General features: G+C 36.9%; 1 protein-coding gene across 2 annotated transcripts in view; it reads left to right on the top strand.

Annotated features, from left to right (window-relative positions):
* Nucleotides 1-19,239, top strand: part of AEBP2 (AE binding protein 2) — a gene marked incomplete at both ends in the record, with an annotated part of 64,601 nt that overhangs the window by 22,550 nt on the left and 22,812 nt on the right. For both annotated transcript variants that reach the window (XM_084255374.1, XM_084255373.1), the window contains one exon: nt 5,139-5,246. In XM_084255374.1, the coding sequence (XP_084111500.1) occupies nt 5,139-5,246 (108 nt within the window). The remainder of the gene's footprint in view (nt 1-5,138; nt 5,247-19,239) is intronic.

Here is a 19,239-nt window from a genome sequence, read left to right as displayed (position 1 = left end):
TTCTCATCCCACGCTAATCTTCACCACGGGAAAAACAAAACCACTACCATATAACACCTTAAAAACACCCTCCCCCAGTTATGTTATGTGGTCTTTTCATTATATTTAGAGGCTGAATCAGTTGGAGTTTAGATTTTCCCTGTTCTTTTTTCACATATCAAAATTACAGTAAATATTAACGACCATTTAAAAACTTTTTAAAATAATTGTGAGGGTGCTTTCTCCTATTTAAAGGCTACGAGCAAACAGGTTTAATCTTTTTGTAGACTATACTAGAATTGTGTTCTTGAGTACATCTAGACATGCCTGGATTTTATAGACTAAACTGACTATTTTATCGCTCCATTTTCAAATTCCAGTGTCCTCTTCATACTTCATTCTTGGTAGGTAGGGAACTTCATCTTGTAGGATTCAGTGGTTTAGTACATCCATTATTGTTCTTATTTTTTCTCCTGTTGTAATTATTTTTCACTTTAAAAACAGTTCTCAGAAAGAAATCTGTTCATGTTTCTTAATGCAGGGGTTATTTTACATGTCATTTTCTTAAGTTTATATATGTTTGTTATGTTTGAGAGGAGTAAGACAGAGGGAGATTTTGGGTGCATGATTGGATGTTATTCAGAGACTTGAATGAGGCAGGTGTTTTACCTTTATATGTCATATAAGTAACATTTGTACACTCAGGGTTAAGTGCTGTTAGGAAGTAGAATTAATGTGAGGGGGTCATTCTTGGGTTTTGATAGCTAACTGGTGTCTCCCGAATATAACAACACAAAATTGGTCATATCTTTTCCAGTAAATATCTTATTCTTGTAGTTTGAGTGTAGTGTGTTATCTGTTTTATTAAATATCTCTTAATAGAGGAGTTTGGCAATACTACTATATTTAATGGTGGTTAAAAATAGTAGGACATAAAATTATAGCTGTCATTTTTAGACAGATCTTGAGAGAGCAAATGGATTTGATATAAAATTATTAGATATAAAAATGTTCTGCTTCTCTTCTGTACTTTCCCGCTTTGGAAATAAAGGAGCTGTTTTTTCCTGAGAAATATTAGTCTGAAGGAACTGTAATCACTCATTCAGCCTCTTCCTGACTGTAGATGGTATTTCTATTGCTTTATACAAAATTTTTTTTGTATAATTTTACTGCAAAAGGAATTAATTCCTTAGCAAAAGAAATTACACTGCTTATCAGCTCTGTGTTTAGAATTTATTTGGCTGATTTTAATTCAATAATAACTGGAATTTCCCTTATGAATACTTAGACTGTTAGGTTGCACTGTATTCTTTTGCAGTGGATTTTAAAGTTTACGTACAGAAAATTTTGATGGATTTATTTGCACACTTGAAGTGTGAAGTGTTAGTGACCAGATAAGTGCATCTTTGTCTTAGCTGTCACATAAGTTATAAGTGTAGGTTGTGCATACATTCAGGTAAATATACCATGTCATTGTTCAAGGAAATTGATCAAAGTGAGGGGCACTAAGACTACTCTTGGTTCCCCTGTTTCTACCAGCCTTCCTCATTTTGGATATTTTGGAAGAGTCCCTGAAGGTTAAACTGATCTATTCTGACAATATTGTGCAAAGTTTCTAGAGGAATTCTCAACAGAAACACCATCCTCCCAGGAACACTGACATTTCAGTCAGACTTCTACATCTTTTAAGTTAGGTCATTGACAATTTGAAATTTCTCTGGTGGTTCAAACTACTGTTTTAATGGTGGTGAGGTGTTTTGTTCTTAATTTTCTTGGAAGGTCTGGATGTGAAATCTGATGGAAATCAAAAGGACCACCAGTGTCTAATATACACCCAGTTGCTTCTCTCCCCTCCCCCACAATTTAAACATGTTTTTATGAATATATGATAAGAGATTTTTCATGTGAAAAATGAGCCTCTTTATCCTGGAATTTAATTGTCATATAAAATCCCTGGAATTTCTTTAAGCCAGGAATCACCTTGACCAAAAGCTGTTCAAAAGACTGGTGAGTTTTTTGACTTTCCTATTGATATAATTCCTGGTGTCATCCTTTAGTCTCTTTGTATTTATGGGTTTTTCATCAACTTCTCTTTACTCATTGATGCCATGGTTGACACTTTTAATGGGTCAACTTTTGGCCAAACTGCTGAGGGCCCACATTACAGAAGTCACTTCACTCAAATCTTCACACACATTCTACTCATCGTAGACAATATGTCTCCATGTCTCAGTTGATTTACATGTGCCAGGCCAGGAAAATGAGACATACAGGCAAATAGAAATCCTCTCTGAATTCTTCCATGTACTCCTACTTTCCGTAACTGCTTCCTGCTAAATCACAGATCTTTAAATAGAAAGTTCCAGGAAGTGTCAGGCATATCTTAGAATTCCTTTTCATATACTCAGAGAGCATTTCCAGGGATGTACCTGCTTTCAGTAGCTCTTCAATCATGGTATTTGCTGGGACATCTAGATTTTTTTGTTTGTTATAATAGAATATTATTCAGCAACTGGCAGATGGAAGAGATGCATAGGACAAGGAATAGGAAAAAGCATATGGAGCTCCTGTGCCCTCTCATGTGTGTCACACTCCCCAAATCTCCATGTGTTCTCCAATTTTGGGAGCTCCCCAGTTTTTTTGTTAGCTAGTTCTGAGAGAATAAAGCCTTTAATTGTTATTGTTAGCAAATCTATGATCAGTACGTCTATTTAATGTGAAAGGAAGAAGAGAGATGTGTTTCCTTCACATCTTCATAACTGCAGAGTAAAAGAAATAAATGGGTAGAATTTAGGCCATCTACTTTAGTTTTATTTCTGTTACATCTAATATTACCTAATATGACATAAGTCTTTTGTTAAGAGACATTGGTCCATGAACCTCTGTGCCTTACTATGCTTTTTAATATGGCTAAATCTTAATTCATTAAAAAAAAAACAAAACCACAAGAGATTTGAATAACTTCCAAATTTGGTTTGAATTCTTTGGATGTTTGGTTTTCTGGGTTAATTTTTAGAAAGACCTTTGTCAGATTTTCTACTACCTCTTACTTAGAGGGTCTTCCTAATATTGATTAGGAAAGGCAATTAGTTTTTAAACAGTTGCATGGTTTTTGTGGATGAGTTGACGTATGGATTTTTAGTGCCCGTTTTGTATCTCAAGACTACCCTTGTGCAAATTTAGTGTTTCCCTCTCCATTCCCAGAATTATTTTTCAAATATTTCCTCCAAGTGCAGCTAAACATAGTTAGCTTTGGCCTCATTACATTTACTTCATTTCTTACAAAATTCACTAAGTTAAAGGTTATGTATCATTCTTTGCCCCTGAGGGTATTGTCCTAATAGTGTTAATAGACATTTTTCTATCTAGAGACTAGATCATACTTACTAACAAGTAAGAGAAAAGAAAAGGGTCTGTCATTGCCTCTGTGTTCATGTTTATTCATAGACGAAAAAAATAAAAGTCAGATTGTTTATGTCAGATGTGGTAGTGGGATAATTTAGGTGGAGGTAGTGAATATATGATAGTGAGGTCACTTAAGAGTCTTATCAACAGAAGTCTTTATAAACTCACAAATGGGTTTATTTTGTTCCAAAAACTTGGTTTAAATACTTCCATTTATGTGGTATGACATGAGAAAAATTTAAACCAACTCCTGATTCAGGTTTATTGCTTGCATTGAAATTTTAAGGCATTCTGAGTCTAGTAGTCTTTTGATAGGAAATATATAAATAGCACTGATTATCTGCTGGTGATTATTTTCTTTTTATTTACTCATTTAAAAAGTAGCTTTTAGTAGTAGAAATGGAATCTTTTCATAGACATGTACTAGGGTTAGGAGTTTTAAGTATGAAAGAGGAAATGCTATGCTTTCTATATCTGCTTAACTCAAACTGGCAAATCTGTTGTAGGATCAGGATAGATGTTACTTTCTCTAAAGCAAAAGTAACAGTCTTGTCTTGTTAGTTTTATCTGTAAAATAGTTCTGGTTTCTAGTGAAAATTGAACTCATGTATTTAATTTATTTTTTTGTCTCAATTAAATTATTTTAGACTTAATCCTCATCTTTTAAAATGTTGATTTTTAAACTGACTTTAAAGAAGGGTTTTTCAGTTCTTTGTGTATTTTTGTTTTGTATAGTCTTATAAAGTGAGGCTCTATATTTATAATTGTTTTTTACCTTAGAAAACAACAGAGTCTATAAAACTGGTTTTCTGAAGGTACTGACTGCAGCAGGTCCACACTTCCTTTATTTACTAACATTGGGGAGCACTTTTCACTATTCAGTTTGACTTTGTAATTATATATATATATATATATATATATATATATACATATATACACACACACACACACACACTTAGGAAATTGTAAGTTAGGAAATATATTATTCGCCTAGGAAATTGATTGTCTCACTAGGCAGAAGATGATAAAGATTAGATTGTTCAGTGCTTTCCCAACCCAGTCATACCCAGTGGCCTGAATCAAGAGCGTGGCCCTACTATCATGATAAAGTTGTTCATGTTGTTTGCTTTTGCATCTGTAGTAATTTAACACTTTGTATTATTTTTTTCTTCATGGTCAAGATAATCTGAAATCATTTTTAATGAGGAAAGTAGCAGTGGAAGAGTAAATATTAGTATGCATCTAAGAATAGGAAGAGTTAGAAAAATGGTAATTTGATAAATTTGTTTTACCCACTCATTGTAGATGAAATTGTGATCATCTCACATTTGCCTATTTTGATATTTATTATTTCTTTATACCTTTATGTTTTCCTGGTATTTATAATTAATACATATTTGTTTTCTCATGTAGTCATGATACATAATGTGATTAATGAATTAGTTCATAGTCCAGTTCCTAGGGACATGCTGCTAATAATTTGTATACTTCTTTCTGAATGGCAGTTTGTGATTGGTGTTGTCAGTTTCTAATTGAGCATATGCAGAGCAGCCTTGAAGGGAGAGGTAACACTCCATCATATACTCATACTGCAGGTTCAGAAAGTGTAACTCTATTAAGCATTTTGATTGGCTTATACATGAAATGGCTCTTTTTGTCATTTGAAGACTTGCAGCCTTTTCATTTGATCTTAGAAGGAAGAAAACTGTCGCTAGTGATAAATTATTATGACTCTTTTTTTTTTTTTAAAACAGGTATTTGTTTGCTTATGGAAAGGTTGTAAAGTATATAACACTCCGTCAACCAGTCAGAGTTGGTTACAGAGGCACATGCTGACACACAGTGGAGACAAACCTTTTAAGGTAATTGTATGAGTTTGCTTTTTAATTTTATCTTCAACTTCCCTTGGCAGGTTTCTTAATGTATACTTTTGACCCTTCCCAGAAAATTTAAAGATAATTTAATCCAATTTGAAAGGAAGGTGAAGGAGAGGACAGAAACAGTAGGCAGACTTAAATGCATGGCGTTGAAATTGGTTGACTGTTAATGCTTTGTGTTCTGACATGTTGTCTCGCTGTTAGTTGTTCTATCCTTTTTTATTAGTGAACAACGCTGATGATTACCTGGAAAAATGAAATTGTGGAATATTAGGGAATTTGATTCCTTTTATTTAGTTTTGATGGTCATTTTACTAAGCTTAGTTGTAAATCACTGTGTCATATAAGTATATTCTGGGAAGTCTGTGAAGAGTCTCTATGAAAACCATTTTACTGTTTATCTTCATTAAAAATTAAGCAAATTATTTTGGTGTGTAATTATGAAGACATAGAGTTTAAAAAAATTGTGTTTAAGGAAGTTTAATAGTTGTTAAATCTGTGATATTTACCATTGGAAAGGAGGAAGGAAATTGTCATAAAAAGACAAAAATTAAGGGACAATACTTAGAAGTTGTTTACTCAGTCATAGGAATCATTTAAATCAGACATTTATTGATCTCAAAGTACCTATTTCTGTGCTGGAACTTTCATTCTTTTAGTTTATACAGATGTAAAAAGGTTAAGCAATGAAATCTTTCAAGTGCTATAATAGTGAAATGTCTCCTTTAAAAGGTCTAAGGAAACTTGAATTAGGCATCAATTTAATTTACCCAGGGAAAAGTAGTAGTTGAGTGGAAACCCAACTACTGGGTAGTTGAGAGGAGGTGATGTTTGGGGCAGCACTTTTAATTACTTTTTTTGGGGAGGGAGAGTTATTTTAGGTATAATAGTGTATATGAAGCTATTTAAAAACACTTAAATATTCAGACATTTGAAGATACACATACACACACTTTCAGTAAAACAAAATTTCCTAAAATGTCCCTTTTTAGTCTTTTCCTCTCCTTTACTCTGTGCCCTCCCCCACACACTGTGTGATTTCTATCATCCTGGCTGAGTGTGTGACCGACCTCTGGTGTCTGTTTTCTTTCAATGAAAGATCAGTGAGGTCAGTCCATATTATTATATGTACCGTTCATCTATTTGAAAGTGCTGTGTAGTATTTCTTTGAATGAATAAACCAAAGTTTAACCATTCTCATACTGATGGCATTTGGGTTGTTTCCAGTCTTTGGCTGTAAATTAATCAAGGTGGCCTATGCATCTTCTTTGATGGTAAGCCTGCTTATTTCTCTTGACTGGAATTGGTGAGTGATAAAATAGGGCATATTTAGCTTTAGCAACTTAAGATATTTTTCTACAAATTGGTGGTTATATTGTTTTACAGTTCCATTAGTAGTAATAGAGTTTGAGATGCTGTATATCTTGCTATTTAGACTTTCAATTTTCAACCATTTTGGTAGATCATATCTCATTGTGGCTTTCCTTTTTATTTCCCTGGTGAGAAATGATGTTGAGTACATTTTGAGGAGCCATGAATGACTATTTGAATATGCTATTTTGAGTGAAATGTTCATTTCATCCATTGCCTATTATCTTGAATAGTTTCTCCTTCATTATTATTTAAATATATAGTGTATTTTGAATTCGAGTCCATTGTCAGATAAATGTATTTCAAGTACCTTCTTCCTATTTGTCTTTAGTTTACCTTGCTGATGGGATATTCTGGAGAATGGTTTTAATTTCAGTGAATTCTAATTTTTCAGCTTTTATTAATTGCCATTTTCTGTTTTAAATCAATTTTAAAATTAATTATCTTTTTTTTAAAGGTTAGTGCTTTTTGTAGTCTGTTTAAAAAAATCTTTGCCTTTGGTATATGAAGATAAGAGAGCCTTACAGAAAAGCTAAGCATATTGTTTTATGGTTTCGGGATGTTATTTCAGGGATATGTATGTATATAATATACATACCATAAAATTTATCAAATGTGTACTACTCAGTAGTTTTTAGTATGTCCACAGATTGTGCAATCATCAATACTTAACCTGATTACAGAAAAAACTGTTCTTTTGGAAGGAGGGAGGGAGGGAGGAAAAGAGGGAGGGAGGGAGGGAGGGAGGGAGGGAGGGAGGGAGGGAGGGAGGGAGGAAGGAAGGAAAGAACAAAGGAAGGACGGAAGGAGAAACAAACGATTAAGTTGACTATTTAAGGGCTAGCATTTAACTGCTTATATGGAAAATACTGAAAATATTTTATAAAACTTCTGACTAGTCAGTTTAGACTAAAAATTAAATATAAAAGCAATTGACTGCAGAAGTTACTCAAACTATTCTGGTATTTGAGTAATGAGCAGTGTGAAGTAGGAGTCAGAAATCAGGACAGATGCTTGACTAATGCTGCTTTGTGCCTTGCATGCTACATATTTTAACTGGGTTACTCCTGTTACAATACTTAGAGGCAGTTGCTGTTGTTGCTTTCATTTTGTAGGTGAGGAAACTGAAGAAAGACGAGATTAATTATTTTCTGTGGTCATGGGCAGGTAATGACAGTTGAAGATTGTGGTGGTAGTATGAATTCAGTATTCAGCACTCTTGAGTAACTTACAGTGCAGACTGGCTTTTCTGCTGTATATACTATATATTGGGATATTATTATCTCTTACTACTAGTCTGACAGTGTGATTATTGTAAGGCGTTTGCAGGGTGTTTTTTTCTTTCTCTATCATCATTAAAATATGCTGCAAAAATTTCCCAAAATAGTTTGGTTTATTCCAGTTTTGAAAACATTGTTGTGGTTGCTCAATAGGTAGATACATGTTTTGTATGGGACAATTAATAAATAACCTTGATGAATTTTTAAAAAATTTAATGGATATAGAAGTATTTGGTTTACAGCTGTGTTTTAGAGGTTTAAGTTTATAGATCTGTTATAGGCAACCCCTATATAAAACGGGTTGCCTGGCTGTGGGTCCTCACCCCTGTGCTTAAAAGGGACTTATTAATACTCCACTACAGACACACACAAAAGGTTAATAAAAGGTTTATTTACAAGGGAGAGGGAATTAAGGAAATGTACAACTCAGGGAGAAAATAGGGAAATAAAGTCTTTAATGCGTCCTACCCTATCTGCCGACCTGGAAACCCAAAGGCACTCTCAGAGCTGGCCGGATTCTGCGAGCTGGCAGAGAGCCAAAATGGGGGAATCCTCTCCAAAGCCCACATGTCTGGCTTTATACCAACCTGGCTGCTTAACTCCACCCTCAGGTCCCAGCCACCTTCCCTTTGGTGGTGATGGGATTTGGAGTTCCCAGTGTCTTTGGCTTTGGTCTGGAGTGGGGGGTGGAGTCCACAAAACCTGTATGGAATTAGCTTTAGGACATCCTTTTCCCCCTAACAGATCTACAAATAAAACTTATTATACCACTCCTATTACCAAAGCACCAACAGTCTTCCACAATAGTCCATTGAACACCTTCCCTTGCTCCCTACCTTCTAATACCACCCCCCCCCCCCCCCGCCGCTCCCCTCTCCCCATTTTCTGGTACCACCCTCTGTTCTTCAGTCTGATTTCAAGGGTTTGCTTTGGTTTGGTTTTTGTCTCTTTTCTTTATATTCCACGTATGAGTAAAATCATCCTGTAGTCTTTCTCCTTCTGACTTATTTCACTTAGCATCATCCCATCCAGTTCCACCTATGTTCTTGCAAATGGCAAGATTTCATCCCCCCCTTTTTTTAAAGTCAAGCAGCATCCCATTGTGTAGATCTACCACATCTTTATACGTTTTTCTGTTGCAGAGCTTATTTCCATAGTTTGACTATTTAAATGGTGCTGCAATGAACCTATGTGTGCATATATCCTTTCAAATTAGTGTTTTTGTGTTCTTGGAGTAGATAACTAGGACTGGGATGATATGGGAGATTTACTTTTAATGTTTTGGGAAATCTCTTAGAAGCTGTTTTCCTTAGAAGCTGCTTGACTGTTCTGCATTCCCACAATCAGTGTATGAGGGTTCTTTTTTCTTCTAACTCCAGTTTCTGGTCTTATTGATACAGGCTAGTCCCACAGGTGTAAGAAGGAATATCCCATTGTGGTTTTGATTTGCATTTCTGTGGTAAGTGATAATGAATGTTTTTCATGTACCTGTTGGCCATATGTATGACTTCTTTGGAGAACTGTTTAGCTCTTAATGCGCCCCCCCCCCTTTTTTAAATTGGGTTTCTTATTGTTGAGTTGTGTGATTTCTCTGTAGATTTTGGATATCACCCCCCTTTCAGATGTATGATCTGCAAAAATTTTCTCCCAGATAATGAATTTTTAAAAATGTCTATTGTTTACTGAAGAACATAGACTTGTTCTTTAGGATAAATCCTGTGTAAGGAAGCAGGGATAAAGAATATGGAAAGGGGGCCCCCTCTGGTGGCACAAGGGGTTAAGTGTCAGCACTGTGAAGCTGTCCACAACTACCACAGCACAAGTTTGATCCTTGGCCAAGGAGGTGACCCATATGGTGCAGCAGACCTCTCCTGTCTAGCCCACTGCTCTCATCAGCAGTGTATTTCAGTCAGTCTGCTTGTTCTGTTCCCCACTCTGTCTCTGGTGAATCCTCTCACCCCCACACCTCTGGCCTATACCCCAGCTCTTGTATGCATAAATAACTAAATCTTTAAAAAAAAAAAGAATAGGGAAAGGACTAGTAGCTACCCTTGTTACCTACTGTAGCCTCTCTATGACAGATCTTGGAAGTTCAGAGCCAACGAAGCTTTTTCTTAATTCCTAGTTGTCTCTGACTCTGCTCTATTCTGTCACATGGAAGTAAGTATAAAAATTTCATATATGTGTATCCTGCTTTCCAGTTCTATAATAGACAGCATTTCATGTTTATTTACTTTTTAATGGTTGTATAATATTCCCACACGACTGTTTGACTTTAGTTAAAGGTTGTTCTTTATATGGGGGAAAATGGGACAGAAGTTAAATATCTGCTAAGAAAAGACATATTAGTTGATATTCTACTTATAGGGGTTTTTGTTTTTTCCATTGGTCTATTAATTAGTCATTGCTTTATAGAAGGTACTAGTGTTTTCTTATTTTATTGGCTTCTAATTTCATGACTATCATTTTATTACTCATCTAATTAAGATTTTTATATATTGAGCTTTGCAATCTTTGCTCATATTGCTTCTAGGGCATCTGTCTTAAGATTTGAATGGTAAGAGTCTCTTTGGAGTATTGGGAATGACAGAGGCTAAAAAAATAAGGTCTAACTGATTTGATACAGGAAATAAAGTCATGGAAGTATCATTTTAGGATTAAACCTAGTTTTATGTTCTCTAAACTTGCAGGACTAATAAGAAGGTAGTGGGGCCTCCCTGGTGGCGCTGAGAGTTGAGTCTTGGCACTGTGGAGCTGTCTGCAGCCACTGCGGCACAGGTTCGATCCCCAGCCGTGGAACTGTCCCAGATGGCGCAGCAGACCTCTCCTGTCTTACCCAGGGACAGACTGCTCCCCTCAGCAGTGTATTTTTTTTTTCCCTAAAAAGAAGGTAGTATCACATGAAAATAATTGATCTTTTTGCTTTATTATGAAATTTTAATAAAATGTACATTTCGTTTCTTTGACAAGGGTTTTTATATTTATCTCTGATTTTTAAAGGAATGATAATTCCTAGATAAGATTTCTCCCTCCTCTCCCCATGTTCACTGTTATACACATATACCCCTGCTTTGTATGTACCTTTAGTTTGTGGGGAGGAGCTTGCTGCTGCCATTTTGTTAAACACAACAAGACATTTTAATTATTAAACTGCAGAAAACTGTATTCACAGTATGGGGATTTTTATTCTTTACAGTGTTACTTTTTTTTTTTTTGGTATGTTTGATACTGATTCTTCTAGTTATCTGGTGTATTATCTTGAATAAGTGGCTTCAACTTCCCCTTTCTTACTCAAGTGAAGAAAATAAAAACATGGTGATTGCTTTCATTTTTTTTTTTAATTGCCAGTGTGGCAGTGGTTCATCTAGTTAAATTTGTTATAAAGTTAGATTGTTAAACTATGGAGTTGTACTTTTCAGATAAGTTCAGTAGCTTTGCTTTTTTCCCCACACAGATTTCTCCCCTACTTAGCATTTCGGTTTACTTTGAACATATTTATAGTAGTCTCTCCCCTCACCCTCCCCATACCCCCTTACCTGAAATGTCCCTTTGCCAGGTCTTGCTTTTTGAGGCTTCAGTTACCTGGGTCAAGAGCAGTGTGGAAAAATTATGTTCAGTATGATATTTTGAGAGGGTTCACTGTATTTACATAAGTTTATTACATTTTATTGCCATTGTTCTATTGTTGCTAATCTCTTTATTATGCTTAATTTATGAATTAAACTTGATCATATGTATAGACAATAGCATTGGTACGTTACTATTTGGGATGATGAAACAATTTCTTTAGTTCCTTTGTGGCCTGTTTAATAATGGGCGTTATTACTGATAATTTTTAAATCTTTGCTTTTTTCAACTTTATTGAGATATAATTGATAAACAGAATTGTAAGGTATTTAAAATGTACGTCATGATGATTTGATATATGTATACATTGTTAAAAGATTCCCTCCATCAAGTTAATGAGCATGTTAATACACATTTCTTTTTCAGTGAGAATCCTTTGCTTTTCAACACATTCGCCATAAATAATACAAAGTCTTCAACATCCTGTTCTGCTCTTTAATTCTCCATTGCCATTTTGTATGTTTGTGTGTGTCTGTATTTGAAGCTTTTATCTTCCTTAACTCTGGCAGCCAATATTTATAAGAGTCCCACTTGACTAAAGATTGTACAATTTAAGTACAAATAAAGATAGTGGAAGTGCTCATGATACTAAAAAAGATAACCCCCAAATTATACCCTTCCCCAACAGAAAAGAAACACTAACTGGTCACTGTTAGAGAGTGGCAGGGATCTCACTATTGGTAAAGCTGGCAAGAATCAAGAGGTGGTGCTTCCTGTATTAGATGAACTACCCACATCCTGGTGCTCAAGTCATGTTCATGACGTATTAATTTAGAATCTCTGAGGCATGCTTTTAGGTATTGTTTTATTTATTTATAAAGATTTATTTATTCAAGGGCTGGGGTAGAGGCGTGAGAGGATTCACCAGAGATCGAGCAGGGAACAGAACAGGCAGATGGACTGAAAGCACTGCTGAGTGGAGCACAGGAGAGGTCTGCTGTGCCATGTGGGTATCTCACTGGCCAGGGATCGAACTCAAACTTGTGCTGCAGTGGCTGCTGATAGCTTCATAGTGCTGTGACTTAACCCCTTGTGCCACCAGGGAGGCCCCTATTGCTATATTTAAAGAAAACCTTTCATTTTTTTTTAGACAACACCCAAGGTTAACTTCTGTTCTGCACAATATTTCTCTTGCAGAACAGAGTATCACTTATATCATTAAGTGAACTTTTTTAGTACTACAGTAGCTAATTCTAAACATTTCTGTGGTAAATGTGATTACCAATTTAGTTGTCTTTAAAAGAAAAAAATAAGCCACAGAGGAAGAAAGATCTACGCTGTGTTTACTATGTGCATGTCACTTATATGATCTGGTTTTTATTGACTGACTTCTCTAGGCCTCCTTGACACCACATGTGTCCATTCTTTTTCATCCCTCCCTCCCATCCACTAATTCCCAAATTCATTGGCTGCTTCTCTAAATCTGTTTTGCTGGCTTCTAATGTATTCTGTATGTGGGGTAATGCTCTCAAAAGTTCTCATGCTAGGTGTTCTCATCTAGTACTTGGGTTTAAGATTTCTTTCTTTCTTCCTTCCTTCCTCCCTCCCTCCCTCCCTCCTTCCCTCCTTTCCTCCCTCCCTCCCTGTCAGAAGCGCGGGAGGGTGAGAGAATTCACCAGAGCCAGAGTGGGGAGCAGAGCAGGCAGAAGGACCAAAGTACACTGCTGAGGGGAGCAGCGGGCGGCAGGAGAGGTCTGCGCGCCATGCGGGACCGTCCTCCAGTGGCCGGGGAGCAACCGGGGATCGAACCGGTGCTGCAGAGGCTGCGGGCAGCTTCGCAACCCAGCGCTCAACCGCTGCGCCACCGGGGAGGCCCTCATCTAGTACTTGGGTTTTAAGTACTGCTTATATTCAGATTGCTCCCAGATTTTTATCTCTAGCCCAAACTTTTCCTCTTGAACTCGAGAATAGAGTGTTAAACTTGGTTGTCTGATAGAGTATTTAAATTTTTAAAAAATTTATTTATACAAGAATTGGGGTACAGGTCAGAGGCACAGGAGGGTGAGAGAATTCACCAGAGACAGAGCAAGGAGCAGAAAGGGCAGATGGACCGAAGACACTGCTAAGGGAAGCAATGGGCGAGATAGGAGAGATCTGCCACGCCATGTGGGTTTCTCCCTGGCTGGCTGGGAATCAAACTGGCGCTGCAGAAGCTGCGGACAGCTTCACAGCGTGGTGCTCAACCCACTGTGCCACAGGGGAGGCCCTCAATTTAAAAAAAACAAAAAAACAAAGATTTATTTATTTATTTATTTATACAAGCACTGGGTACAGTCAGAAGCACGGGAGGGTGAGAAAATTCACCAGAGCCAGAGCGGGGAACAGAACAGACAGACCAACGAAATACACTGCTGAGGGGAGCAGCGGACGCAGCAGGAGAGGTCCGCGTGCCATGTGGGACCCTCACCAGTGGCTGGGGATTGAACCGGCGCTGCAGAGGCTGTGGGCAGCTTCGCAGCCCAGCGCTCAACCACTGTGCCACCAGGGGAGGCCCCAAGATTTATTTTTTATTTATACAATAGCTGGGGTACAGGCCAGCGGCATGGGAGGGTGAGTGGATTCACCATATATAGAGCGGGAAGCACAACAGGCAGAGGAACTGAAAATACTGCTGAAGGGAGCAGCGGGTGAGATAGAGGAGGTCTGCCACACCATGTGGGTATCTCCTTGGCCAGCCAGAAATCGAACCTGCAGAGACTGCAGACAGCTTCACAGTGCTGCGCTCAACCTGCTGTGCCGCCAGAGAGGCCCCTAGAATATTTCAGTTTTAACTTTGTACAAAAACTTGACACTTTTCCATTCCAAACATGGTTCTCTGGATTCAGCAAATAATAAGATCATTGATCCAGTTACTGCGACTGTAAAAGCCCTGCATTATTGTTGCTTCCTCCCTTATCTTTTATACGCTCCCTAAATGCCATCAGAAATCCTGTTAATTTTACCTTCCATTATATTATATTTTGAATATGATTAGTTCTCCTACTCTTTTATCTCTAGTTCATCTTCTGTGGTTCTATTAGTCACTGTTGAAATTCTTACTAACATCTTACTCTGCAAATTACAGTGCAAATTTCTTAGTATGACACATAATGAGGTCTTTTTGCCTGCCTTTGTATTCATTCCCTTACCATACCTGTATAGGAAATCATGTTCTAGCCATACTATACTACTTGTAGTTCTCAAATGAAGCATTTTTTGCTGTAATTGTAGTTTTATAGAGAATATTTTCTGCCTGGGATTCTTAAAAGATTTTTATTTCAGAAAAAGTTGTCAAAATAGTAAGAGTACCCATGTACTTTGACCCTGGTTTCTTTATCCTGATGTTATATCATCTTAACATTATTTTGGTACTTTGTAAAAACTAAAAACTATCTGAAATTTTTGTTTTCCTTTAGATAGATCTCCTGCTAATATTACTGTAAAGTCAGTGAAACTGGAGCTTTCAGCTGTTTCAGTAGCTAGTTTTTATAGCACTTCTGGGAATTTAAATATGAATAAAACTTAATACTAGCAGAGAAAGTCTTAGTATTGCTTTATTGTAACAAATCTGAAAGAAACAGTAATTCCATGTTTCAAATTTTAGAAAGTCTACTTTACCATAGTAATAACCAGTATCTATATGTGGAGACAGTATTTCAGTAGATTTGGGAGATAGAACATTTAAAACATTGAAAGTTCAACAACCAGTTTTTTTCCTTAATGCGCGGAACAGGTTGCTTTTCACCAAAAGACCATGTGTGATGGTGAGGTCAGGGGTGGTTATATGTGTAGGTGAAGATGGAACATTAACATTTGAACACTGCTGTTATGTCCAACATCATGAATTCAGTGACAAGGAATGAAGAAGGTTGTAAGGCAATTTGAGGCAACAGCAGTTTCATCTCTTATTCTCTGGGATATACACTTAATGAATAGAAAATTGAGTAGATGACACTTAAAAATGATTTTTTCTTTTAGAGTGTAATAACTTGTATTTAAGAAAAATATGTGCTATTATATTTCTTTTTCATAAAATCACTTTTTCTAAGTTCTTACTGTACTTTTGTTTTTTATATTTATGATTCTTGATGATCAAAATCAAGAATAAAACAATTTTTTATTAGAAGTCTCATTTTTTGTTTCATTTCCAGAGAATTGGTCCAACACTGATTAAAATAAATTTGATATTTACTCTCTCAGTTCTAGATGTGACCAGTGTCCATTCTTTGCAGTATTTGTTAAAAGTCAATATTAAATTTATTTAGCTAATTAATGTATTATATTATGTTTGTTGATTTACAACACTGTATACATTTTAAGAGTGTAAGTTCACACTTCTGTAACTATACATGTGTATTACCACACCACCTCTACCACCACAGTACCAGTGATCCTTGAATATGGTCCATTAGCTCCCTCCCTCCCACCCCCACCCCCATATCCTCTCTGTACTGCAATTAGATTTTGAGGATTTGTTTTGGGTTGTTTTTGTCTGTTTCTTTGCTTTGTTTCTTTATATGCCACATGTGTGAAATCATCTAGTATTTGTCTTCTGATTTATTTCACTAAGCATAATACTCTCCAGTTCCTTCCATATTGTGGCAAATGTTAAGATTTCAGCCTTTTGGGGGGGCATAGAAAAACTGGGGTGTGAGCCAGAGGTGTGAGGATTTACCATATACAGAGTGGGGAGCAGAACAGGTGAATTCACTGAAATACACTGCTAAGGGGAGCAGCGGGAGATACAGAAGAGGTCTGCTGTGCCATATGTGGGCTAGCTCTCTGTGGCAGGGGATTGAACTCAGGCCATGGGGTGACTAATATTGAGACTTAATCCCCTAGGCCACCAAGGAGGCCCCTTTGTTTTATTTTTTTTTTAAACCCTTTGCACTCCTAACCATTCTGGACATTGGCTACCAATGTCCCCTGAGAGGGGACAGCGGAGTGCAAAGGGTTATTTAATAGCCACACAGCATTCCATTGTGTAGATCTACCACATCTTTATTCATTCATTTGTTGTTGAGCACTTAGGTTGTTTCCTTAGTTTGACTGTTGTAAGTAGTGCTACAGTGAGTGAACTTAAGTGTGACATATATCCCTTCAAATTAGTGTTTTTTTTTGTTCTTAGGGTAGATATCTAGGAGTGGGATTGCTAGGTCATATGGGAGATTTATTAATAATGTTTTGCGAAATCTCTATACTGTTTTCCATGGAAGCTGGACTGTTTTATATTCCTATCATCAGTGTATGAGATTCCTTTGTTCTCCACACTTTTGTTTCTGGCTATTGATACAGGTTATTCTCTCAGGTGTGCGGTGGCATCGTGTTGTGATTTTGATTTGCATTTTCCTGATGATGAGTGTTTTTCCATGTACCTGTTGGCATCTGTGTATCTTCTTTGGAGAACTGTCTGTCTAGCTCTTCTGTATACTTTTATACTGGATTGTTTCTTGTTACTGTTGAGGTGTGAGATTTCTTTGTAGATTTTGGATGTTAGCCCTTTCCGATGTGTATAACACACAAGAATTGTCTCCCTTCTGGTAGTGTGTTTTTTATTTTAATGATAGTTTCTCTGATTTTTTTTCTATTTATTTATTAAAGATCTGTCCATTCATGCATACAATAGCTGGGGTACAGGCCAGAAGTGTTGGGGGCGAGAGGATTCACCAGAGACAGAGTGGGGAACAGAACAGACAGAGTGACTGAAATACACTGCTGAGGGGAGCAGGGGGTGAGACAGGAGAGGTCTGCCTTGCCATGTGGGCAGCTCCCTGGCCGGGGATCAAACTGGTGCTGCAGTGGCTGCAGACAGCCTCATAGGTTGTGTCTTAGCCCCTTTTGTCACCAAGGAGGCCTCTAATTTTTTTTTTTTAATTTATTTTTTATTTATACAATAGCTGGGGTACAGGCCAGAGGCACAGAAGGGTGAGAGGATTCACCAGAGACAGAGTGGGGAGCAGAACAGGCAGATAGACTGAAAGCACTGCTGAGGGGAGCAGCAGGTGAGACAGGAGAGGTCTGCCTCACCATGTGGGACTCTCCCTGGCCGGCCGGGAATTGAATCCGCGCTGCAGAGGCTGCGGACAGCTCAACCCGCTGTGCCACCAGGGAGGCCCCAATAGTTCTAATTTTATGTCGTCCCACTTTTTGCAGACTCAAAGGATCCCATAACAAACTGAATCTCACCTGCTGGATAAGGATGACCCTGAGTGTTGTTCAGGAGATTCCCTCTGAATTTAAATCTGAGTTCTTGGATCTAAACTGTTATTGTCATCTGTGTCTTAATTGTAGTCAAGTATAATTGTAGCTGTGCTACAATTAAATGTGGTGGTTTTCAATAAATTTGTTTAAGTTTCTGATACTATAAACTGGGAACACAGGTTTTCTTGGGCCACAATAGATGCATACATCATCCATGTTTTTAAAGTAGGAAATACAAGACTGATGTCCTCTAAAATTGAAAAGAAAATTAAGAATTGTATGACTTACTCTGTGGCCATACTGTGTAGTAGAAATACATATGAATCAAATAGGCCATTACAAAAATTCCAGTGTTATATGAAAATAAATAAAATTTAAATAGGTGAAAATAATTTAAATAATATATTTCACTTAATACATTATATGTGATATAAATTTTCCGTTTATAATACTTTTCATTTTAAGTGCTCAGTAACTATGTCTAGTGACTAGAATGCATTGGATAATGTAGAAGTAACCTGTTTGGGTATATACTTCAAGCATTCTCAAGTCAGTCATTAAATATTGGTCTATATTTAGATTTTGCAAAATTTGCAGTTAGGAAAAGAGATTCACATACCCACAGTGTTCCAAACGTAGCTTAAACATTTTTGGTAGCTAAATTGAATCAAGTTTTAAAGTAAAAATTAGATTGTTTTTAAAGGATATACAAATAATCTCAATGAGATACAATTTCTTGCACACTAGGATGACTTTAATAAAAAAATGTGAAAACAGTATATTGACTAGGAGCTGATGAATACTTTAGAGTATCACCAAATAGTATACTGTAAAATAGTATGTCATTCTCACCTCAGTAAACGATATTTAATAAAATCACATTATGGGCCTCCCTGGTGGTGCAGGCAGTTGAGCGCATTGCTGTGAAGCTGTCTGCAGCCAGCTGGGGAGATGGGTATCTCTACTGCACATGGTGCAGTAGATCTCTCCTGACTTACCCACTGCTTCACTCAGCAGAGTATTTCAGTCAATCTGCCTGTCTGTTCCCTACTCTTCTTGGTGAATCCTCTCACCCTCCTGCACATCTGGCCTGTACCCCACTTCTTGTATGCATCAATAAATCTTTAAAGAAAAAATTTTTTAAAAAAGAAATCACATTAAAAATCATGTTTTTCGTTATCACAGCCTTAATTAAGTAGCAACAATTGGCTGGTGGCTTTTGTAATGGACAAGGGTAATCTGTAACAACGTAGTACAGAGGATGAAAGTTGTTGAAAAAATAACATTATTTCTTGGTATTCAAAATATTTTAAGAATTCAGTAGCCATTACACACAAAACATGTAATGATCAGAATCTGTAGCTGAACATTCTATCACACTCTCTGAGGACCACATTATTGGTATGGCTGTTTAAGAACTCAAAACAATTTTAAAACACTGGATTTGACTAGTTGGTCAAGGTTGCTAGCCCATATAATGCCCTGCCTCTGACTGTAGTCCTATAAAGTTGTTGGTTTAA

Source organism: Talpa europaea (genome assembly GCF_964194135.1).
Source record: "Talpa europaea genome assembly, chromosome: 15".
Taxonomy (NCBI): domain Eukaryota; kingdom Metazoa; phylum Chordata; class Mammalia; order Eulipotyphla; family Talpidae; genus Talpa; species Talpa europaea.
This window is presented reverse-complemented; position numbering and strand designations above follow the sequence as displayed.